This window comes from Pipistrellus hanaki, assembly GCF_964339955.1.
Source record: "Pipistrellus hanaki genome assembly, chromosome: 14".
In the NCBI taxonomy this organism is placed as follows: Eukaryota; Metazoa; Chordata; class Mammalia; order Chiroptera; family Vespertilionidae; genus Pipistrellus; species Pipistrellus hanaki.
Window position 1 is genome coordinate 49,968,752 of NC_140516.1, and position 23,413 is coordinate 49,992,164.

Consider the following 23,413-nt stretch of genomic DNA (forward strand, 5'->3'; position numbering starts at 1 on the left):
AGAGACTGACTTCCATCGTCTGCAGCACAGTGGTCCTTGAGGCCACAAGCTGTGCCTCTCTCACAGCCCAGGGGGTGGGCACAGGGGCGGGGGAGCACTGGGGGTGGGCGGCAGTGCTCAGAGAGAACCCCCCGCTGGCTGGCCAGGCCCTCAGGGGGAGCCAGACAGGTGGGTGGTGATGGCTGCCACCCCTGGGAGACCCTAAAGATGAGGATCTCACAGGATGATCAAACCTGGTCTTTCCCAAGACACTGACGTGGGAGAGTGAGTTAACAGCGATCAGATATGTGGTTGTTGGCAAACCTACCCCAGACCCACACAGGGAAGAGGACACAGAGCAGCACGGCCCAGAGCCGGTGTGGGAGGTGTGGCCGGGAGGTCTGGTCACGGTGTGGTCAGGGTGAGTGTGGTCATAAAAGGCCTGGTGGGTCATCAGAGCAGGACAGGGTGGGTGGCGGGGACCCTGGGGGAGGGCTGTCTGCAGGCGGAAGTAGAATGGCCAGGAGCTGGCTCATAGGGAGCCCACCCCACACCCTGTGGAACCTTCGGGCAAAAGGCTGTGGGTGAGGAAGTTGAAAACACTCAGAGCCCTTACCAGACCAGGTGAGGCAGAGAACGGGGGTGGGCGGTGAGTGTGTGTGTGTGTGTGTGTGGCCACGGTGGATGTCTGGGGAAGGCTCTGAGGTGAATGAATGGGTGGATGGCTGCATTCAGGGGGAGTTTAATAGCATCCTTTTTAGAGATGAGGAACATGGAAGCCCCCGGGCGTCTTGCTGGGGTCCCTGATGGCCAGCTCCGGGGCGTCAGGTCCTGCAGCCGGGGCCACGGCGGTGTTCCGTCCCGGCCGGCGCTCCGGGGCCCGGAGGGGGCGGAGCCCGCCTGTGCTTAAGGAGAGAGACAGGCATGGCGTCTCAGCCATTCCTTCGAGCCTCCAGGACATCCGGGCCCTGGCTCGTCATCGCACCTCAACGCCAGAGGGCCAGCCCAGGATGGGCATGTGTTGGGATGAGAGTAAAGCATCTCCTCCCACCATCTGCTCCCTCCTCCCCACCCCCCGCTCCCAGCCCCCGCTGCACTGGGAACAGGGTTCTAGAAGGACTCTGTGCACAGCCATGAAAAGAAGCCCCAATAAAAATCTAGGGCCCTCCCTAAAATCCACGCCTGCTCATAAGATGCCAGGGTAACAAGCAACGCTGAAGGGACAGCCGAGTAGCACAGCCCAAGCCGGAGACAGCAGTGAGGGCACACACACACACACACACACACACACACACAGAGGGGCTTGGCAGTGAGGGCACACACACAGAGGGGCTCGGCAGTGAGGGCACACACGCACACGCGCACGCACACACACACACGGAGAGGGGCTCGGCAGTGAGGGCACACACACACACACACACACACACGTGCACACACACACACACACACACGGAGAGGGGCTCGGCAGTGAGGGCACACACACACACACACACACGCACACACACGGAGAGGGGCTCGGGGTGTTTAAATGTAGGCCCTGGCGGGCGCAGAGCCATGGATGCAGCAGCAGTACAGCAGGACGAGCCCAGCGGCCGCCGCGGCGCACAGGTGCACACCCACGGAGCTCAGGGCCGTCCCCTCCTCCTGCGCCGCCTCCTGCTCCTCCTCCTGCTCCTCCTCCTGCGCCTCCTCCTGCTCCTCGGAGCCCGGCTCCCAGGCATCATCATAGTCCTCCTCCGGCAGCAGGTCCGGGGACACACTGGACCCTTCGAGCTTCTCCCCCATGGGGACAGCGCCAATGTCCTCGTAAACAGCTTCCGGGGGCCGAGTCCCCAGCATTCCAAAACCTGCAGAGCCACGCCCACACCTGTCGCCCTGACACTCCCGCTGTCCCAGCCCACGGCTGCCGGCCCCCTGCGGGCGGGCGGGACCCTCCACCCCTCCGCTCCTCCTGCCTCGGGTCCCGTCAGGGGCACAAGGAACACACACTTCCGTGGGCACCCAAGACAGAGCGCTCCCAGCTGTTCGGGTGACTCAGGAATGGGGAGCCCTCGAGCCTGCCCCTCACCCATCTTCTCCCCCAGCTCCTCTCAGAAGCGGAGCAGAGCCCAGAACCCCGTCCCCAACAAGGTGACCACTCGTGGGTCACTGACGTGTCCCCACAGGGGAGAGGGGGTGACACCCAGCACGCAGGACAGTGACCAGGACAGAGAGGGCCGGCGATGGGCTGGGACCTCAGCGTGTGCCCCCCAGCCTTCCCATCCCCAGGCCCCGGGTGCCCCTCGCCGGCCATGCCTGCCACCTACCCCCGCAGACTCCTCTGCGGTACCACTGCACCCCCAGGATCAGGGAGACGACGCCCAGGAGGGTGCCCAGGACGAAGCAGAGGATCATGGGCAGGGTCCCAGCCTTGAGGGAAGGCAGCGGGGCCAAGGCGGGGCCTGTAGGGACAGTGAGAGGCGGGTCCTCCCTGAGTGCTCGCACTGCCTGGGGAATTGTGACCTCCAGCCTGGACCACCTGAGCCAGGGGGAGGGGCACCCGGAGGAGAGATGGGCTTGTCCTGCTCCTCCCCCTGATGGCCCTGAGGGGGTCCCACAGCTCAGGGCCGAGTGGGAGGACGCAGAAGGACGGCTCCTACCATCCTGACAGCCACTGCCCTCGCCTTTGCTTTGGACGTAGCCACAGCTTCTAAGAGGCCATAGCACCCGGGGGCAAAACCCCCGCAGGGAAGGGAAGGACCCAGGAGTCGCTGGGGCAGGACCCAGGCCACTGACCCTCCTTGCAGCTTTCAGCCCAGCTGGCCCCCAGCCACAGGGTGTCTCCGGCACGGTGGCCCTCCCTGCCCCTGACTGCTCAGCACCCCCAGACTGGGGCACAGGTGACCACGGGCGACCCCAGTGCAGGCTCCTCTGGGTCCGGGTCAGACAGGAGGTGGGAGTGGAGGCTGAGGAAGGACACCCACCTGCTGCTGGTGGTGGGACTGTGGGCCCTCTGTCCCCTGCAGGAGGAAGGGCCACACCGTGGGGGGGTCAGAGGGGGCGGCCATAGCCCCGAGCAGCCCAGACCCTCTGAGCCCCAGCCCCGCTCAGCCTGGCACTGGACCCCCCCCGGAGGCAGCCTGTTCCCACCCCTCGGGGGGACCCAGCACAGGGGCAGCCTCGGGGCCCTGCGAGCACCCACCGTGAGGGGACACCCCGAGGAGCTCCCCGAGACCCCCTCCCCAGCCCCCAACAGCACCCCGTCCCCCCGGCCACTCACGGGAGCAGCGCACGCCCGCGTCCTCCTTGTGCCCGCAGTCCGTGTGCCCCCACGGCTCCGCGGGGCAGCCCCCCAGCACCGCCTCGCTGCCCCGGCACCCCACCTCGTCCAGCCACACGGGCCCCGAGCCCGGGCCGAAGGCGGCGCCCGCCGGGGCGCTGAGGGCCCCGCCGCAGCCCAGCTGGCGGCACACCACCTCCGCGTCCGCCAGGTCCCAGGCGTCGTCGCACACGGTGCCCCAGGCGCCCGCGTGCCACAGCTCCACGCGGCCCGCACAGCCGTCCTGGCCGCCGCGCACCCGCACCGAGCCCTCCTCTGCAAAAGGGGGCGCTGCGGGGTCACTGCGGGGTCACTGCGGGGCGGGGTCACTACGGGGCGGGGTCACTGCGGGGCGGGGTCACTGCGGGGCGGGGGTCACTGCAGGAGTCACTGTGGGGGAGGTCACTGCGGGGTCACTGTGGGGTCACTGCGGGGGGGTCACTGCGGGGCGGGGGTCACTGCGGGGCGGGGTCACTACGGGGCGGGGTCACTGCGGGGCGGGGTCACTGCGGGGCGGGGGTCACTGCAGGAGTCACTGTGGGGGAGGTCACTGCGGGGTCACTGTGGGGTCACTGCGGGGGGGTCACTGCGGGGCGGGGGTCACTGCGGGGCGGGGGTCACTGCGGGGCGGGGTCACTGCAGGTCACTGCGGGGGGGGGTCACTGCGGGGCGGGGCGGGGTGAGCAGGGGCAGGCAGAGGGGCAGAGGAGTGAACACCTGGGCAGCTGCGGGTGGTGGAGCAGTTGAGGGGCTCCCCGGAATCCTGCGTCGTGTTCGCTGGCAATCCTGTTGGATGAAGCAGGGGCAGTTCCCGGGTGAAGGCCCTGAACAGCTTCAGGATGGAGTCTGTGATGCCCAAGTGACCCAGGGTCCCAGCCACGGTCTACGGCGGCCCCCGAGGGCACCAGGCCTGCCAGAGGTGCCAGGGCCCACCTGTGCAGGTGATCCAGGCCTCCTCTTCGTGGGCGCAGGAGCGCGGGCGCCAGGGGCTCGAGGGGCACTGCCACAGCGTGGAGTTGTGCAGCGGGCGGCACTCAATGTTGTCCACCCAGGAGATGCCCCGGTCGGCGCGGGCGGGCTTTCTGTCCACCCAGCCCTGCTCCCCGCAGCCCAGCTGCTTGCAGATGACGGACACGGAGTGCAGCCTCAGGGAGTTCCCGCACACGGCGCCCCACGTGCCGTTGTAGAGCACCTCCAGCCAGCCGGCGCAGCGGGCGCCCCCCCGCAGCCGCAGGGCCACCGACTCTGCAAGACAGCGCGGCCTGGTCCTCACTCACCCGCACAAACCACGCCCGCGTCCCGCGCGGCCCCCGAAGGAGGCCCAGCGCCGAGGCCCAGGCCGCGCAAGGCCATCGGACCCAGGGAGCCCCGCACCGACCCCGCACGCCCACAGCGGTCTCCCGCCCTAAGGCAGCGGCCGGCGGGTAAGCCCGGCAACCAGAGTGAAGCCCCAGAAGTGAGGTCCTAGCAGGGGTGCCAACTGTCTGAAACCTAACCTTGGAAATTACTTGAAATACAGAATAACACTTTTTGTATAAGATGACCAATTTAGCAGTGACTATACAAATTTTAAAAAATTTAAAAATTAAAAAAGGAGCCCTAACACTGGTTTGGCTCCGTGGACACAAGGGTCTGCATGTACCTTGGTTGCGGGCACATCCCCAGTAGGGGGTGTGCAAGAGGCAGCTGATGGGTGTTTCCGCCGGAGCCTCCCTGAGCCAGGGCTTCACCCGCGGAGACGCCGCGCCCCTCGGACCCCGCGGCCCGGACCGCGCTCAGCTCCCGGACTGACCTGCGCAGACGGCGCCGGCGTCCTCCTTGTGGCCGCAGTCGTGCCGGCCCCAGCCCCCCGACGGGCAGCGCCACAGCGCGGACTCGGTGCCCTCGCAGCCCAGCTCGTCCAGCCAGATGCGCCCGGACCCGGGCCCGAAGGCCGCCGCCCCCGGGGCGCCCAGGGCGCGGCCGCAGCCCAGCTGGCGGCACACCACGTGCGCGTCCCGCAGGTCCCAGCCGTCGTCGCACACGGTGCCCCACGCGCCCCCGCGGAGCAGCTCCACGCGCCCCGCGCAGCGGCCCGGGCCCGCGGCCAGGCGCACCCGGCGGCTCCCTGCGGAGACCCCCCCCCCAAGTCATTGGCCCCTGGGGGACGGGGGGCGGGGAGAGGGGGTGTTGGGTGTTGGGGGGCGGCCCGGTCCTCACTCACCCGCACAAACCACGCCCGCGTCCCGCGCGGCCCCCGGCGGCGCCAGCGGGGCGGCGGACACGTCGCACTGGGCCAGGCGGGCCTCGGTGCCCGCGCAGCGCACGCGGCTCAGCCCCACGCGGACCCCGCGCCCCGGGGCCCGGGCATCGTAGGCCCGCTCCGCCGCCCCGCAGCCCAGCTGCCGGCACACCACGCCCGCGCCGCGCGCGTCCCACGCGTCGTCCAGGACGCGGCCCCACGCGCCGTCCAGCGCCACCTCCACGCGGCCGTCACAGCGGCTCTGGCCGTCCCGCAGCCGCAGCGCCTGGGCCAGGCCTGGCGGAGGGAGAGGGGGCTGGCGGGGCGGGCAGGGGCTCAGGGAGGCGCCCCGGCCTGGAGGAGGGAGAGGACCCCCCTGCCTCCCCAGCCCGTCCGCCCCCACCCCCACCCCCTGCCCCCCCAGCCCGTCCGCCCCCGCCCCCTGTCCCCCAGCCTGTCCACTCCCAGCCCCTGCCCCCTGCCCCCCAGCCCGTCCGCCCCCACCCCCTGCCCCCCAGCCCGTCCGCCCCCACCCCCACCCCCTGCCCCCCAGCCCGTCCACCCCCAGCCCCTGCCCCCAGCCCGTCCACCCCAGCCTCTGTGCCCGCGGCTCTTGCGGACCCACCTGAGCAGACCGCGGAGGCCGAGTGTCCGGGGGCGCAGGCCGGGGCGCCCAGCGTGCTCACCGGGCAGTGCCACAGGTAGGGCTCTGTCCCCGCACAGTGGAACCTGTCGGGCCAGAGGGGGGCGCCCCCGGGCCCAAAGTGACCGCCCGGGGGCACGGCCACGGCGCTGCCGCAGTGCAGCTGGTGGCAGAGGACGGTGGCGTCTTCGAGGTCCCAGTGGACGGCACAGAGGGGCGCCCAGGCCCCCTGGACCTGGAGCTCCACGCGGCCCTCACAGCTGCCGCTGCCGTTGGCCAGCCGGAACTCTGCGGGGAGCTTCTGTCAGGCTCTCCTTTGGCCGGAGACCCAGCACAGGGCCATTTCCTTCTTGGAACCCCAGGTGGTGGCCCCTGAGCTGTCACCTGCTCTGACTGGCTCCCCCTGTTCCCCAGGCGGAGCACTGGCTCACACATCCACGCAGAGAAGCCCACACTTGGTGGCCTGCCCTGGGGGCCGGGGTAGAATGTCCCTCTAGGACAGTGTTTCCCAAAGTGTGGTCCGTGCACCCCCAGAGGTCCGGGAAGAGTTTGGTGGGGGTACGCGTTGCACCGGAGTTTGGTGGGGATATGCACTGCACCGTGCTTAGCTGCGCCTAATTCTACGTTCTCATGAGTACGAGGGGCGCTCAGCGTTATGGAAATTATAGAAGGGGTACACATGTGTCAGAAGTTTGGGAAACACTGCACTAGGCCCAGGCTCCTGCCCACCCTCCCTTTCCCTCAGCCCCCAGCAGCCACTTCCTCTGACGGAACAGGGCACCCTCCTGGCGGGCAGCTCCTTGGTGCGCTGGGGTTGGGGCGCCCAGGAGGAATCCAGGGGAAGGGTGGCCTGGGGGCCTCAGAGCCCACCCTCCGGGCCTCACCTGAGCACCGGAGCCCGGCGTCCTGGCCGTGCCCACACCGGTGCCCGGGCGCCCGCGGGCAGTGGAACAGCAGCGACTCGTTGCCCGCACAGCGGAAGGCCTCGGTCCACACGGGCCCTGAGCCCGGGCCAAAGTGCGCGCCCGGGGGCGTGGCCACGGCCAGGCCGCACTGCAGCTCCCGGCACACCACGTGGGCCGTGGCCTGGTCCAGGTCCTGGTCGCAGACGGTGCCCCAGGTCAGGCCGCGCCTCACCTCCAGGCGCCCAGCACAGGGGTGCTCGCCGCCCGCCAGCCGGGCCTCCGTGTGTCCTGGGGGAGGAGACGGAGTCTCCATCAGTCAGAGCAGCTCACCTGGAGCCGGCTCCCTGGACCACAGGGCGCTCCGGCCCGAGGGGTCCTCTGTCTCCAGGCAGCGGGTCCGCCCAGCACTGGGCAGTCTGACAGCCAGAGGCCTGTCCGCCCTGCACGCAGAAAGCAGGGCCCCTGGGCCCTAACCGGTGTGGCTCAGTGGATAGAGCGTCGGCTTGCGGACAGAAGCGACCCAGGTTCGATTCCCGTCAAGGGCATGTACCTGGGTTGCGGGCACATTCCCAGTAGGGGGTGTGCAGGAGGCGGCTGATCGATGTTTCTCTCACATCGATGTTTCTAGCTCTCTATCCCTCTCCCTTCCTCTCTGTGAAAAATCAATAAAATATATTAAAAAATAATTTAAAAAATAAAAAAAAGGAAGAAAACAGGTCAGAGTCACCTGCTGCAGGTGCCCATGCACGCCCCAGGCTGGTGGCCCCAAGGCCCTGTGTAATCTTGGAGGCCATGCCAAGGCCCTCAGGCCGCAGGCACTGGCTCTGGGGGCACCAGGGAGGCCCGTTCACCTGCCCTCACTCTGGGTGGGTGCAGGCCCTGCCCTCTCACCTCTGACTCAGCGTTCCCCCCCCACTCCCCACCTGCTCCACTTCCACTTCCTCTGCAGCGGCCCAGGTGTCCCGAGGGGAAGGGGCGGCATGGCGGGCCTCACCTGCGCAGACCACCTCGGCGTCCTGCTGGACGTCGCAGCCGCTGCGCAGCTTGTTGTCGAGCCTGCAGTTGCGGATGGTGGGCTCCGTGCCCTGGCAGGTCATGAACTTCCCGCCGGCGTCCCCGTCCTGGCGGGAGGCCTGCAGCGCAGGCCCGCACCCCAGCTCCTGGCAGAACACCGTGGCCTCCGTCCGGTGCAGGCCGCAGAGGCGGTCCACGCCGTTCAGGTTCTTGATCTCGGGGAGCCCGGAGCAGGGGCTGTGGCCCTTCACCAGCCGGATCTCCCGAAAAGTGCCGTCTGCGGAGCACGGGCGCACTCAGGAGGGGCGGCCTCTGCCGTCCCCGCCTCCCCGGGGGCTGCGGCCGCCTCCACGGACATGTCCCCTCGGGCCCTGCTCCTTCCTCAGGGTCAGTGCTGGGCTGAGGGGACCCCTTCCGACCAGGCAGTCACAAAGGGCCCCTCGCTCAGAAGGACGCCCCTCAGAGGGGCCGCCTGGTGTGACGCGCTGACAGCCTTGCTCGTGTTTGAAAGGGGCGCCTGCCCCCCAAACCTGAGTCGTGGGTCTGCGTCCGGGGCAGGACACTAGGAGGGGCCTCGGGAGTTCTCCTTCAGTTCTCCCCCAGACAGCTGAAACCCTAACGGCAGACATGCCTGCCGTTTGGGTAAGAAATCCCAGTCAGAAACCCACAGGGCCCCTTAGGCCTCCTCAGGTGTCTAGAAGACGGGCGGTTCCTCCCCCCCCAACACCCCCCCTCCCTCCCCGTCTGACTCCTGCTCCTCATCCCAGCGGCTGCTGCACTGGGCACTGGCTCATCCTCTGTCTCTGCCGCAGGAGGTGCCGGCTTTTCCCCAGCCGCTTCCCCAGCACCCGGAACAGGGCCTTGCAAGGACTCGGGATGGGGATGAGACTGGGCCTTGCTGGAGGGGCCAGGCCGGCTCCTGTGCCCAAAGGGGACCCCCCAGAGAGCCACAGCCCTGCCTGCCTCCCCTCCCACACCCCCTCCCCCAAATCCTCCCCTGGCTCCCCCTCCCCTCTCCCACGGTCCCAGCACCCACTTACTGGCGCACAGCGCGACCACCATCCACTCGTGGGGGCACGGGGCCCGGGTCCACACCCCGAGGCTGCACTCCCACAGGGAGGGCTCGTCGCCCCGGCAGGACACGTTGTGGAGCGAGGGCTGCACCCTCTCTTCGGGCAGCGGGACGTACTTGGGGGCCCCCACGGCAGGGCCGCAGCCCAGCTGCCTGCAGACCACCGAGGCCTCCGCCAGCGTCCACTCCTGGTTGCACACGTGTCCCCACTCCCCCTCGTGTCGGACCAGCACCAGTCCGTCACACTCGCTGTATCTGTTCGCCAGCCTCAGGTTGCCCGGCCCACCTGCAGGGGGGCAGGCCAGCCTCAGCGGGGCCAGGCCACCAGGGGCCAGGGGAGGGGGGGAGGCTGAGGGTGGGCCGCATAGTGACGGCCTCTGCGTGTGCCCGGAGCCGCCCCCACGGCCTCGCTGCCGATAGAGCCAGATTAGAAACGTGACCCTGGAAGCTTGCCCCCAACCACACCCTTTCCAGGCCTCTGCCCCCTGGCTTCTCCTCAGCCCCTGGCACCCCCCACCTTATCACAGGACCCTCCACCCGCAGCCCCCGTCCGGGGCTGGTGCAGGGAAATGGAACAGCGGCCCCAGGATGTCCGAGACCGGGGTGGTGTGTGTGTGTGTGTGTGTATGTGTGTGTGCGCGCGGGCACCTCGTCCCAGCCTGGTCATCCCAGGCACCACCAGGGCTGCTGGGCTCACACGGGGAAAGAAGCGAAAGGGCAGACCTGCCGGGGCCCAGAGGGAGCAGGTCCTCCCACCCGCACTGGGGCCTCACCCCTCACTGCCCTGCTCCCCCAGCCTCCGCCGGGGCCTTCCAGCCCGGGAACGGCACCAGGTCTGCGTCCCTAACACACAGCAGGCCCTGCCACCTCCCCCTGCCCACGCCTCACTGCCCCCAGATTCCCCACTACCACCCCTGGGTGCCCTCTGTCCAGCCGTGCGGTCCCCCCTCTGGGCAGCGACGTTTTCCTCCGCCAGCTTCCAGGGTACCGGATGCTGCTGCCCCCTCCGGCCTCCCAGCCCTGACACACTCTCACACTCATACACCCACACGCATGCACACTCACAGGCGTATGTGCACTCGCTCACATTCTCCTCTCACACACATGCATGCACACACACCCAGGCTACTGTAGGCAGGTTCCGCAGGGGCTGGTGCAGGGAAATAGAGCAGCGGCCCCAGGACATCTGAGGGGGGGGCCACTCGTCCCAGCCTGGTCATCCCAGGCCACCCCCAGGGCTGTGCTGTGACCCTTCGCACCTCCTGTCGGTCTGGGTCATTGAGACCAGACCCTCATTCCGTGCAGGCCCTGACCAGCCCACTCCTTGGGCTCTGAGCAGTGGGGCGGGGGGCTCTGGTTCACCCTGGGATGGGACCGCTCCGTGTTGGGACAAGAGTCTCCAGGGGTCTAACTTGGGAGCCCACACACCCTCCGACCTCAGGATATCCCACCCCCTCTGAGCTGAGCGACACCCAGGCAGCGGGGGATCCTCACACTCAGCATCTCGGCATCGGCAAGCCGCTGCCTCCGGAAGGTTCCGTGGATGAAGGGAGAAGAAACTCACCAGTGGGGACTGCCCAGAGCGTGAGGAGAAAGGGCCCGACTCCCAAGGCCCAGAGAGCAGCCCTCATGGCCCCTCCGCCCCCGGGCGTCGGCCAGCTCTGGCCACTGGGCTGGGCGTCGGCAGGGACTGAGCCCAGAGTCACACGCGCAGACGTGGGGCTGCCGGTGGCCCCAGCACCAGTGGAGGCAGCGAGGGCCTATCCAGGGCTTATCAGTGGCCCCGGCGCTCGGTCTGTGAGCAGAGCAGCCAATGGCCTCGGCAGCTCTGAGCGTCGCAGGCATGCGCGGAGGGCCCGGCTGTGGGTTTCCTCTCCTGCTGGGAACTGCTGACGGGGCTGCTTCCCCAGACCCACGATCAGGCGAGCGGTCCAGTCTGCCGGCAGCAAGGGCAGCAGGAAAACCCACCCCATAGACAGTGACCGGGACACCGCCGGCCCTGGGACCCGCAGGGACTGAGCGAGGGCCCCAGCACCAGGACAGTGAGACGGGCCCCGAGAGTTTTGTAAACGGAACTGTCCTTGGAACCAAAGTCCACAAAAGAAGGCCAAAACCTATGCCCTAAGCCAGTGGTCGGCAAACTCATCAGCCAACAGAGCCAAATATCAACAGTACAACGACTGACATTTCTTTGGAGAGCCCAATTTTTTAAACTTAAACTTCTTCTAACGCCACTTCTTCAAAATAGACTCGCCCAGGCTGTGGTATTTTGTGGAAGAGCCACACTCAAGGGGCCAAAGAGCCGCATGTGGCTCGCGAGCCGCAGTTTGCTGACCACGGCCTTAAGCTGGAACAGGTGACCACCTGCTGAAATAGGATATTTAAAAAGGATCAAGAGCCTCTCCAACATTATAATAACCAGAATGCCCAGAGTACACGTGAAAATCCCTCTCCACACGAAGCACACAATTCGATGATAAAGGACAATCAGCTGTGGCAATGCCAGGGTGACCTAGATGTCGGAATTACCTGACAAGGACTTCAGAACAGCATCCCACATAGCCTGACCTGTGTGGCTCAGTGGTTGAGCATCAACATGCCTCTGAACTAGGAGGTCACAGTTTGATTCCTGGTCAGGTTGTAAGCTCAATCCCAGTGTGGGGCAGGCAGAAGGCAGCCAATCAGTGAATCTCTCTCATCGTTGATGTTTCTCTCTCTCCATTCCTCTCTGAAATCAATAAAAATACATTTTTTTAAAAATGAAATAAAATATGAATCATATCTCAATAAAACTGTTATTTTTAAAGTAATTCTAAGACAAAAATTTTATTGATTGAAATTAACTTATTTACAGAAAGAGAATATAAAAGTTATCTGTTTTGAAACTTTAAGGATACACACTTAGCCGAAACCGGTTTGGCTCAGTGGATAGAGCGTCGGCCTGTGGACTCAAGGGTCCGGGGTTGATTCCGGTTAAGGGCATGTACCTTAGTTGGGGGCACATCCCCAATAGGAGGTGTGCAAGAGGCAGCTGGTCGATGATTCTCTCTCATCGATGTTTCTAACTCTCTATCCCTCTCCCTTCCTCTCTGTAAAAAAATCAATAAAATATATTTAAAAAAAAAAAAAAAAGGATACACACTTAGTACTCATTATAATTATTTTAATCCATGATATGAAATCTGTCTCCCACACTATGAAGTGAGTCATTATTAATCTACAGTACAAAGAAAAGCATAAAAACTTTGGAATGTTATTAAATCACTAAACTCAGAGAAAGAACAAAAGTGCAACCCTATCTGGTGTGGCTCAGTGGATAGAGCATTGGCCTGAGGACTGAAGGGTCCCAGGTTCAATTCAGGTAAGGGCACATGCCTGGGTTGTGAGCTTGGTCTCCAGTAGGAGGTGTGCAGGAGGCAGCCAATAATTCTCTCTCACCGAAACCGGTTTGGCTCAGTGGTAGAGCGTGGGTCTGCGGACTGGAAGGTTCCAAGTTCGATTCTGGTCAAGGGCATGTACCTTGGTTGCGGGCACACCTCCAGTAGGGGGTGTGCAGGAGGCAGCTGATTGGTGATCCTCTCTCATTGATGATCTCTCTCTTCCTCTCTAAAATCAATAAAAAAATATTTAAAAACAAAAACAAAAGTGCACAGAGAAACTCACACTGGAATTATCTGACATATTACTACTAGCTCTATTTTTCATTTCTTCCCTGTATTATTTCTGAAACAAAATATACTCGTTATATTCAAGGAAACATACTGTAATGTGTTTTGTTGCAGGTGGCTGCTTTCTTATTTTCATTAATGTCATTACTGAAGTCCTATATTCTAAGGTACACTTTATACCTTGTATCCATGGACCCTCCTTGATACTTGCAGTGTCATCTAATATATTAAAGAATCAACTAGTTAGATAATAAAGCAAAAACAGGACAGAAAAAAACACACACTTTTTCTTTTCTTTTTTAAGCAAAAGTGTTCTTAACAATTGCTAGCTATTGGCTCATAGAACTAGAGAATATACAGGATTTCCCCCGAAAATGTATACACACTTTAATGGATGATAGTTAGCTGATGTTTCTTTTCTTTCTTTCTTTCTTTCTTTCTTTCTTTCTTTCTTTCTTTCTTTTTTTTTTTTTTTTTTTTTTCCAGATTTAGCCCACTGGAATTAAAATGGCCGTCGACATGCCGAAACCGGTTGGGCTCAGTGGATAGAGTGTCGGCCTGCTGACTCAAGGGTCCAGGGTTCGATTCCGGTCAAGGGCATGTACCTTGGTTGCAGGCATATCCCCAGTAGGGGAGTGCAAGAGGCAGCTGATCGATGACTCTCTCTCATCGATGTTTCTAACTCTCTATCTCTTTCCCTTCCTCTCTGTAAAAAATCAATAAAATACATTAAAAAAATAAATTAAAAAAAATAAAATAAAATGGCCGTCGACATGTGCATCCATTTCTTTGTGGCACTGTCTCTGTTAGAAACCGGTCCTAAGAAAACTATTCCCCTTGGCTATTGTTTGTCTAAGAAGCGATAAGCCATTAATTCTCAAGAAGAACACTGCTGACTCCTTCAGGAAACCCAGCCTGGCCATCTTGCTTCAAAGCAAGACCATGAGGCGGCAGGAGCGTGGTGGGGAAAGCAGCCTTCGAGAACATCATGGAAGGGAGGCCAGCTGTGCTCCATGGCCTCCTGCTTGTTACAGAAACCCCACGGCTCCTTGTGGCTGATGCCACAGAACCTCCTCCAGACCCTCTGCATGCTCCTGCTGTGCCAGCAGGAGGAGGCTTTGGTTCTGCTGGGGCACTAGCTTGTACTCCCCTGGCTGAATTTTTTGACTGTTTCTCAGCCTGTGGAAGACCAAGCACTGGCAAATGCTTCTGCTTTGTCTTGTCTATGAGGAGTGTTTTCCACCTGCTGCTGTGAAGCTGCTGGCTTCCCAGGGTGACATGCTGTTCTAACAGGAATGATATTGTGTCAGGAACCAGGTGATGATCTTGTCTGGAAAAAAATGCAGCTTCAAGTTTTCCCTCCTCTTCTTACTGAAACTGCTCTCAGCCTTCAGGTGAAGTGTTTGAAGAATCGGGTGAGCAATCGCGGAAACCTTCCTGTACCAGGTGCATTTACCAGCGCCGCTGCTTGCTTGTTTCAGTGTGTTTTTAATTCACTGAATAGACTCACTAGTAAAATGGAAATGACGAAGAACAGCATCAGTGAACTTGAAGACAAACCAGTAGAATTTACTCAATGTAAACAACAGAGAGAAAATAGGAAAAAATAATAGAGCAGCAGAGACCTCTGGCACAGTAGCAAAAGTTCTTCTATTTCTATGACTAGAAATCTGAAAAGAAGAGAGAGACTAAAAAATAATAATAATAATAAAAAAATAAAAATAAAATTTTTAAATATGGCTGAAAACTTCCCAAATGTGGTGGAAGACATAAACTTACAGATTCAAGAAGCTGGGCAAACTCCAAAGTGGATAAGCCCAAAGAAATTCCCATCAAAACACATCAGAACCAATCTTTTGAAATCTAAAGACAAAGAAGAGTCCTAAGACAGCCGGAGAGAAAGGACACATTATCTACAGAGGGAAACCCATGTGCATGACTGCACATTCCGCATCTGCGCGGAGGCAGCAGGCGGAGGAACGGCAGGTCGAAGAGCTGAAAGTGTGTCAAGCCCGCGCCCTGTGTCTGAGAAACCGCCCTACAGACCTCAGCTATGGAGGGAACTAGGACATCCTCAGAGGGAGGGAGACGAAGAGAATGAGCTGCTGGTGGGCACACCTGGAAGACAGGGGTACACAAAGGCCTCCAAACAAAGAAAACGCTAATACTGAGAAGGGCTTCCAAGAAAGGAAGGAGCGATGCAGAGGGTAAAAGCAGAGGGAGCCTAATGACTGCCCTTCCCCTCGTGGGTTCTCCATCACATGTTCTGTTTGAGTCTCTCTCTCTCTCTCTCTCTCTCTCTCTCTCTCTCTCTCTCTCTCTCTCTCTCACCTCTCTCTCCTAGGGGATTCCACACACCCTGCCCCCTCTCCTGTGCGGAGGAAGGCGGTCCGGTGGACTTTGAAATTTCACCTGGGCTCACCCGGGTACCACGGCCTGGGCGAGTCTATGTTGAAGTGGCGTTAGAAGAGTTTAACAAATGTGGCTCTCCAAAGAAATTTCAGTCGTTGTAACTGTTGGTGTTTGGCTCTGTGGACTAATGAGTTTGCCCGACCGCTGGCCTAGATGTTCACCTCTGGGGGGAAGGTCAGGGGGTCCAAACCTCGTGACCAGTGATGTGCTGGGGGAGGGGAAGTCACCATCGGGCAGGATCCTACCCTACAACTGATTGGCCATTGTAGGCACCTGGGGCCTCCCGCCCCCTGGCCTTCTGGACCTGGCCCGTCGTCCTGGCCCCACTCATGTCGGTCTAGCTCAAGGTGACCAGACGTCCTGCTTTTGGCGGGACAGCCCCGATTTTTAACAATTTGTCCCGTGTCCCACGGCATTTTTAAAAAGTCCCGATTTTTAGAAAGATCCTAAATTTCAAAAATTGGGACTTTTTAAAAATGCCGTGGGATGCAAGACAAATTGTTTAAAATCGGGGCTATCCTGCCAAAAGCGGGACGTCTGGGCCTGCCTACAACAGAAATAGCAGAGAACTTCCTCAATCTGATAACGAATATCATCAAAACACAAACCACAGCAAGTGCCCTACTTTCTGAGATCAGAGACCGCACAGGCCCCCTCTCACCTGGACTTCGCCTGGGACGTCTTAACCCGGGCGGTGAGTTAGGAGCAGAGACGTCGTAAGGTTAGAAAGGGGGGTCATCACTCACAGACAATGCCCTGGGGATTTAAAAAATCCAGAAGAATCTACACGTAAGTTAGTAGAATTCACAAGAAAGTGTAGCAAGCATCTGGACACAGTCAATAAATGAAAGTCACTTGTTTTTCTGCAGAGAGGCAAACAGAAAATAAATTATTTTAAATAGCTGTCTGTTAAAAAGACAAGAAAAATGTTATGTATTGCCCAGCCAGTATGGTTCAGTGGTTTAGTATCCACTCATGAACTAGGAGGTCACAGGTTCGATTCCTGGTCAGGACACTTGCCCGGGTTGCGGGCTCGATCCCCAGTGGGGAGGGGGTGTGTGTGTGCAGGAAACATCTGATCGATGATTCTCTCTCATCATTGATGTTTCTCTCTCTCCCTCTCCCTTCCTCTCTGAAATCAATAAAAATACATTTTAAAAAATGATTCTAGCCGGGACCGGTTTGGCTCAGTGGATAGAGCATCGGCTTGGGGACTGAAAGGTCCCGGGTTCGATTCCGGTCAAGGGCATGTACCTTGGTTGCGGGCACATCCCCAGTAGGGGGTGTGCAAGAGGCAGCTGATTGATGACTCTCTCTCTTTCTCTCTGTACAAAATTAATAAAATATATATTTTTTAAAATAAATAAATAAATAAATAAAATAAATAAATGATTCTACTACAGTTTACATGGAAATGCAAATTGACCACCCAGTCAATACAGCAGAACTGGGAGGCCCCACGCGGGTTAGGATGATGGTGGTTGAAGCTTGTTGGCTGGAGGGTGGGATGGAAGGGTGGCAGGGACAGTCTGAGCCCCTCCGGGGCCAGTCTCAGGGGCTTGGGGGCATCCTGCCAGTAGACATGCGCAGGGGAGCTGGCGGGGAGGGAGGCAGAGAACGTGGCTGTGAGGTGGGGTTTTCTTCCCTTTCGTTTATAAGACAGGAGGCTGGAGAGGAAGAAGGGCGAGGGTCCTCGCGGGAGGGGCCAGCCTGCGGCTTGGGCAGGAGGCCCCAGGAGGTGTGTGCACAAAGATATAAGATCTCTGCAGAAAAGGCAGGAAGCGGTGCCCCTGCCCTGGTTTTCCGAGAAGGGGGTGCAGTTCAGGAAGCCTGCGGGGAAGCAGCCAGCTGTGGCGGTTCCGCTGCAGCAGGGAGGAGGCTCTGCAGGGGCTGGGCACCCTGGCCTGGGAGGCAGGGACTCCCAGGTGCCAGGTCCTGGGCGCTCACTGCGGTGACAAGGGTGCGGTAGGAGTGACCTAGTCTTAACGCGGGACCAGGAGGGTAGCTCTGGGCAGAGGGGAAGCTCTGGGCGATGGGAAGCCGGGTCTGCGGGAAGGCGTCTGAGATGGTGGGGGAACAGGGCCTGGGAAGCAGGAGGTCAGGACCAGCACCTGTCAGCACTGTCCGCAGATGCTAGGGTCCTGGGAAACATCAACCACTAATCCGAGGAGCCTCCTGTTGGACAGACCTGAGGCTAACCCGGCTCCGAGAGTCCCGGCCACTGTGACGGGCAAATGTCCCACCAGAAATGCCCTATTATCAGAAAAAGCACTTCCAAAGCACTCTGGAGCAGCGGTTCTCAGCCTTCCTGAGGCCGCGACCCTGTGGTACAGTTCATGTTGTGCTGAGCCCTGTTATGCCCAGATTTTGTGATCCCCAAAGACCAGCAGGGAGCTGAGTCTGATGCAACAGCAGAAAGCCTGTATTTGGACTAGTCTGAGCTCTGCCCCACTTACACAGACAGTGGCATGGCGGGAGAGAGCGAGCTTCAACAGATCAAAGGGTTTTATAGGGGTGGTGATGTCACTGCTTTGGCTGACCCCGATTGCCTGGGTGAGGGCTAGGGTCTAGTTACAAAATGGAGGATCAGGAGTTAGCTCCGCCCTGCCCTCTCAACCCCCAACCATAAGATTATTTTTGTTGCTACTTCATAACTGTAATTTTTCTACTGTTAATGAATCATAATGTAAATATCTGTGTTTTCCGATGGTCTTAAGAGACCCTCTGTGGGCAAAGTACATATGCTGACCATAATAGGATTAAAACCCTCTGTGGGTCGCTTAAGACCATCGGAAAACACAGATATTTACATTATGATTCATTAACAGTAGAAAAATTACAGTTATGAAGTAGCAACAAAAATAATCTTATGGTTGGGAGTCTCCACCACATGATGAACTGTATTAAAGGGCCGCGGCATTAGGAAGGTTGAGAACCACTGGTCTAGAGTCACACTGAGTCTAGACAGCTGGCACCACCCTGCGTCTGGAAGAAGTAAAAACAAACAACAAATCCCTTCAGGGGGGAGGAAGGGAGCACCTGAGAGTGGCTCCAGGCAGCGAATTCTCCCATTACAGGACTCAGCGCCCAATCAAAGATGAGCTGGCACATCCTACCTAATAAAAGGGCAATATGCAAATTAGCCATCACTCCATCACAAAGATGAGCTGGCACATGAAGGAATAAAAAGTCAGGAGTGGCAGCAGGTGTGGACTTTCCAGAGACAAACCCAAAAACAAGTGTGTGTACGAGGCCCAGGGAGGTAAAACCAGTGCAGAGTCGGGAGGATACAGACTCCCTGGACTGACTGGCACTCCACCAGCACCGAAGAGCACAGGGAACAAGGCAGACCCGTATTCCAAGCCATAGACCAAGTCTAACTTAAAAGAACTCAAAGCAAGGCAAAGTACATATGCTGACCATAATAGGATTAAAACAGAAATCACTAAAAGATTAAGATCTCTGGGAAATCTCCAAATATTTCTAAATAATCTATTGGTTAAATAAGAAACCAAAAGATAAATAAGGAAATGTTTTAAAATGAATATGAAAACATGGCATATCAAAGCTTGTGGGATTTGCTTTAGCCAGTTTGGCTCGGTGGGTAGAGCACTGGCCTGTGGACTGAAGGGTCCCACATTCAGTTCCTGTAAGAGCATGTATGTTGGTTGTAGGCTCCAACCCGGCCCTGGGTCGGACTTGAGAGGTTTGGGACACAGGAGACAAAACACAGAGAGTCCAGGCGATTAAAAGGGGGAGGTTTTAATCTTGCGCTGCTGGGCGAAATTCTCTGGTCCAAGGGTGGGCCAGGGAAGTTCCTGCCAAAAGGGGGCATAGGGACTCGGTTTATAAAGTGGGGTGAGGGCAGAGGGCATGAGAGGTGCGGAATTCCTGCCTCGGGCCAGGGGTCCAGGAAGGCGCCAGTTATCTCTGTCACCATCTACACACCTTGCAGCTCTGGACTCCCCCCTGCCTCCACCTAACAGGGGTGTGTGCGGAAGGCACCCAATCCAATCGATGTGTCTCTCTCACATTGATGTTTCTCTCTCTCTCCCCTTCCAGTCTCTCTAAAAATCAATGCAAAAATATCCTCCGGTGAGGATTAACAAAAAGAAAAAGCAAGAAGGAGGGAAGGGAGGGAGGGAGGAGGGAGGAGGGAGGGAAGAATTGAAAAGAAGTGAGAGTGCCCAGCAGCTCTGTGGAGCGGAGGCTCTAAGCCTTTGGAAACCTGAGGATCTGATGGACTAAGAGAGATGCTAAACACACAGACAGCCGCGGGCAGCTGAGAAGGTCCCTGTGCCCACCCCCAAGCTCCTGGCAGGTGGCTGGGGGGGGGGGGGGCGCGCCAGGGCCAGACAGCACCATCTCAGGAAGTGGCCCCGATCCCACCTGGAAGCCTGTGGCGTGGGCAGCGGGTTACTGTGACCCTGACATGGAGTGGCCGCCCGCATGGATCTGCCCGGTGCACACCGCAGGCGGAGGAGGGGGGACCTGGGCCTGCGATGCTGCCTGGGCGCCAGGACCTGAGCTCAGGTTGCCATGGCATTCTGTCCCCCTGGCACAGGGAAGAGGATGAGGATGTGAAGTGGGTAGGAACAGGGTGGAGGGAGGGAGGGCGGGCAGGAGGGGGGTGGAGTGGGGACAGGTGTGGGCACAGGGCACCGGGGATGGAGATGGAGATGTGTGGGGAGTGGAGGAATGGGGACCGCTGAGGGAGGCAGGGTGGGTGGGGAGGAGGACGGGGTGCAGCGAGGCGGTGGTGCTGAGAGGGAGGGGGCTCTGCGCTCCCAGAGCCGCCTCTGTCTCCTCCTCCCCGTCTCCCGGGGGACCAGCCGAGCCTGGCGTCTGCCCGCCCCCAGTCCTAGGGCGGCGGCCCCGCGCGGATCGGGCGAAGGCTCCCCCGCAGCCCGCGCTTTCCAGCTGCAGCCCCGCAGCGGCCACCTCGCCGCGGTCCGGCCGAGCCCGGCGGAGGGTAAGGCTGAGCGGTGCCCGCGGGGCGGGGGATGGAGGGACCCGCGGGCCCGGGAGGAGGGTCGAGGCGCCGCCCCGATCGCTGCGCCAGGAACCGGCCGGCGGCCTGTCCCGGTCCGGGTCCCCGTCCCCGTCCCGGCTGTGGGGCCAGGCAGGCCGGGGAGGGGGGGATGCGGGGCCGGGTTGGGGGGAAGGGACGGGCCCCTGGGTCCCGGCCGGGGGGGTGGAGCCAGCCCCGCGTCACCAGCCGCGCGTCCCCGGCCCCTGGCCTCGCCGCCGGGGGAGCCGGGCGGAGGCGCACGGTCCTCGCTCCAGACCCCGATCCGGGTTCTGGGGGCCCCCGGCCCCTGAGACTGCGCCCCCAGACACACGCCGCACCGCAGCGCGGCCGGTGTCCTTCCGGAGCAGCCCAGCAGGTGGCGCCCGCCGGCCTCTGGCCCCGCCGCAGGGTGCTCCCTGCCACCCAGCTCTGCCCCCCTGCACTCCGGCCACAAACCCTCCCCACCTCCCCTTCCCGGTAACCGAACAAAACCCTCCCCCCCAGGCCTGGGTCCCCAGTCCCAGGCGTTCAAGCCCCTCCTCGCAGTCCACGGGCCCGAGAGGGCAGCGAGCCCCGTCCCGGCACCCCGCCCCCGGCCTCGGAAGCTGAGGTCCTTCCTCCGTCGCCCGCAGGTCTCGCCCCACGAGGATGAACTGGATGGCAGCGACGTGCTGGGCCCTGCTGCTGGCCGCCACCCTCCTCGGCGACGGCGGCGAGGCCAAGGGCGGCCGCGGAGGGGCGCGCGGCGGCGCGCGCGGGGGCCGCGGGGGCGCGCGCGGGGTGCCCCGGGTGCGCGTGCGGCCGGCGCCCCGCTACTCGGGGTCCGCCCTGCGCGTGGGCGCCGTGGCGGCGGCGGCGGCGGCGGGGGCGGCGGCCGCGGCCTCGTCGGGCTCGGGCTGGAGGAGGGCCCTGGGGCCCTGGGAGAGTGACCCCGAGGGCGAGGACGCCGCCTCCGGAGGCAACAGGACGGCCGTCTACAGCTACTGGGCATGGACGTCGGCTGCAGGGCCTACTGCGTGCAGCCTGCGCCTCTGCCTGCTGCTTGGCGGGGCCCTCAGCGCCCTGGGGCTGCTGCAGCCCTAGGCAGGGCAGGGCGCGGAGCCAAATCGCCCCCCCCACCCCCGGCCCGCACCTGCCCCGCAGGCGCAGCCTACAGCCCACAGCCCACGATCCTAGTGACCAGAAAGGCTGCCTGGGGGATGCCGGCCAGTCCCAGCAGGAGCTGCATCCTCTTCCCGGTGGCCCGGGTGCCCCCTCCTGCTCACCACCCTGCCCAGGCCCCTCCAGAGGCTCCCATCAGCTCCAGGAGGCCTCACCCGCTAATTTACTGGTTAGCGTGCTCCCCCAAAAGGCCAGTGTCCATGGCTCCTGTGCCTCCCGGCCAGCTGCCTACCACCTCCCAGAGCTGCCTGAGACAGGTGCGAGACCAGGCTGTTCCGGCCACTCCGTCTCCTTGGAGGCCTCCCTGGACACTGGAGGGGTGTGGACATGCTGACCACCAGGCAGAGAGGTGCACGGAGGGCTGTGGTGGCCTCCCTCCCAGAAGCCGCCAGGATGGACCACAGGAACTGATTTGGAGAGGTTTCTGCTCAGGGACCGAAGCATGGAGACTGCCAGGTGCTGGCCCTGTGGATCTGAGCCCAGGCCTGCCCCCTCGTGGTTCTGTGCACGTCCCCGGACACCCCTGCCCCAGATGCTCTGTGCAGATGCTCTGTGAGGCCCTCTGCCAGGGACTCCCTCGGAGCCACTGTGCTCTGACTTGGAACAAGTCACTTGATTCTTCTTGGGACCTACTTTGAAAAAAGCAACATTCTGTTTAAATACCAGGATTGTTCCATTCCCTTTGAACTAAAGGTTCAAATCCCGGACCCGGAGCCCTGGCCTGCGCTCAGGGACTGCAGCTGCCACTCCCACCGAAGAGCCCGCCCGGCCTGGCTGGCTGTGTTCCAGGGCAGTGGCCACCCTCAGCGGGCAGCACCCCCTGGAAGGTGAGGCTGGGAGCTCCAGGCACATAACTATGGCAGTACCTGGGGGAAGGCGAAGGTGGCTGGGCCCCAGGACCCAGCAAGCACCCTGGGCGTGAGGGCCTCCCTCAGTAGAAGCTCCCAGAGGCAGACTCCTCCAGCACCATCTGGGTGTCTGAACACTCCAGACACTGAGGACAGGCCCCCAGGCCGATGTCGAGGCACTTCTAAGGAAACACAGGGTTTGCCTACGGCACCCACCACCCCCATGTTTAAGGCCAACCTTAGCCTCTGGGGCACCTGGAGCTCAGCCCTGGGGAGCAGGGGGGCAGCTCTTCCCCCCGTATCCAGCTCTACCACCACCGCACCCCAAGGCAGGCCAGCTCCAGGCCGGCTCCTGGGGCCGCACCCTCCTGGTGCTCAGCAAGAGCCTCCCAGAATGCGCCCTCGCCCCCAGACCTCAGGGCCCTTGGTCTCTGTGATGGACACCAGTGCCGAGACCAGGCCCTGGCGAGCCTGCCCCTCTGTCCTCCCACAGCTGGCTCTGGTCAGGGGCCGGGGAGAAGGGTCTCTAGGCTTCCGGCAGGACTCAAGTTTTTCCGGATCAAGTTTTTCTCCAAAACACGAAGCTGCAGGATGAAGCCTCGGCAGCCTCCTGTGTGCACACTGCCAGCATTCTTGGGGTGCAGCGAGCCCAGACGCTCCTCTATCCATTCCGGACCAAGCTGGATGCCGCCAAAGCCGTGAGCCGTGGCCGAGCCCGGCCCGGCAGTGTGGCCCTCCTGCCGTTTATCCGCAGGCAGCAGGAGTCATCCTGCACAGGCCGAGCTGTTCTCCCCAAGGGCCCACAGGGGGGCCCAGCGTGGCTGCGCTCAGCCACTCAATGCCACCCGGACAGGCTGCGTGGCGCAAGGGAGCCATCAGCTCGCTCTGGAATCCAGATGCCAGATTCCGGTCAAGAGCTCATTTCATCCCCGACCCTGGACCCTGGGACCCTGGGACCCTGGGAGTGTGTCTGGCGTTGGGTGCGGCCCTGAATCTTTTAGTCCTGCCCCCCCTACCATATCCCCCCACACACACGCTCAGGGTTCCCGCAGGAGGCAGAGGGTGCTCAGGGTGGATCATCGCAGGGGGTTAGCCAGGGTTTGTGGTGTGGGAAACCCACGTGGGTAGTGGGACCTGGGCGGAGGGTAGGGGGATCCCACATAAATAGTGGGAACTAGAAG

The 23,413-nt window shown here is 61.3% G+C and overlaps 2 protein-coding genes across 2 annotated transcripts; one reads left to right on the plus strand and one right to left on the minus strand.

Moving 5' to 3' along the window:
• Positions 1–581: 581 nt before the first annotated feature.
• Positions 582–10,855, minus strand: SCART1 (scavenger receptor family member expressed on T cells 1). Its single transcript, XM_084904643.1, has 14 exons — positions 10,697–10,855; positions 9,101–9,418; positions 8,041–8,337; positions 7,026–7,334; positions 6,124–6,429; positions 5,481–5,795; positions 5,070–5,384; positions 4,211–4,522; positions 3,995–4,063; positions 3,239–3,553; positions 2,943–2,978; positions 2,286–2,420; positions 1,596–1,826; positions 582–884 (listed from the first exon to the last, which is right to left on the minus strand). The coding sequence occupies exons 1-14, from the start codon at positions 10,761–10,763 to the stop codon at positions 592–594; spliced, it is 3,318 nt and encodes a 1,105-aa protein (XP_084760769.1). The 5' UTR covers positions 10,764–10,855; the 3' UTR covers positions 582–591.
• Positions 10,856–20,003: 9,148 nt separating this feature from the next.
• SPRN (shadow of prion protein) lies at positions 20,004–22,372 on the plus strand. The gene is made up of 2 exons (XM_084904635.1): positions 20,004–20,184; positions 20,856–22,372. Exon 2 carries the CDS (start codon positions 20,872–20,874, stop codon positions 21,304–21,306), a length of 435 nt encoding a protein of 144 aa, XP_084760761.1. The 5' UTR covers positions 20,004–20,184; positions 20,856–20,871; the 3' UTR covers positions 21,307–22,372.
• Positions 22,373–23,413: the final 1,041 nt, after the last annotated feature.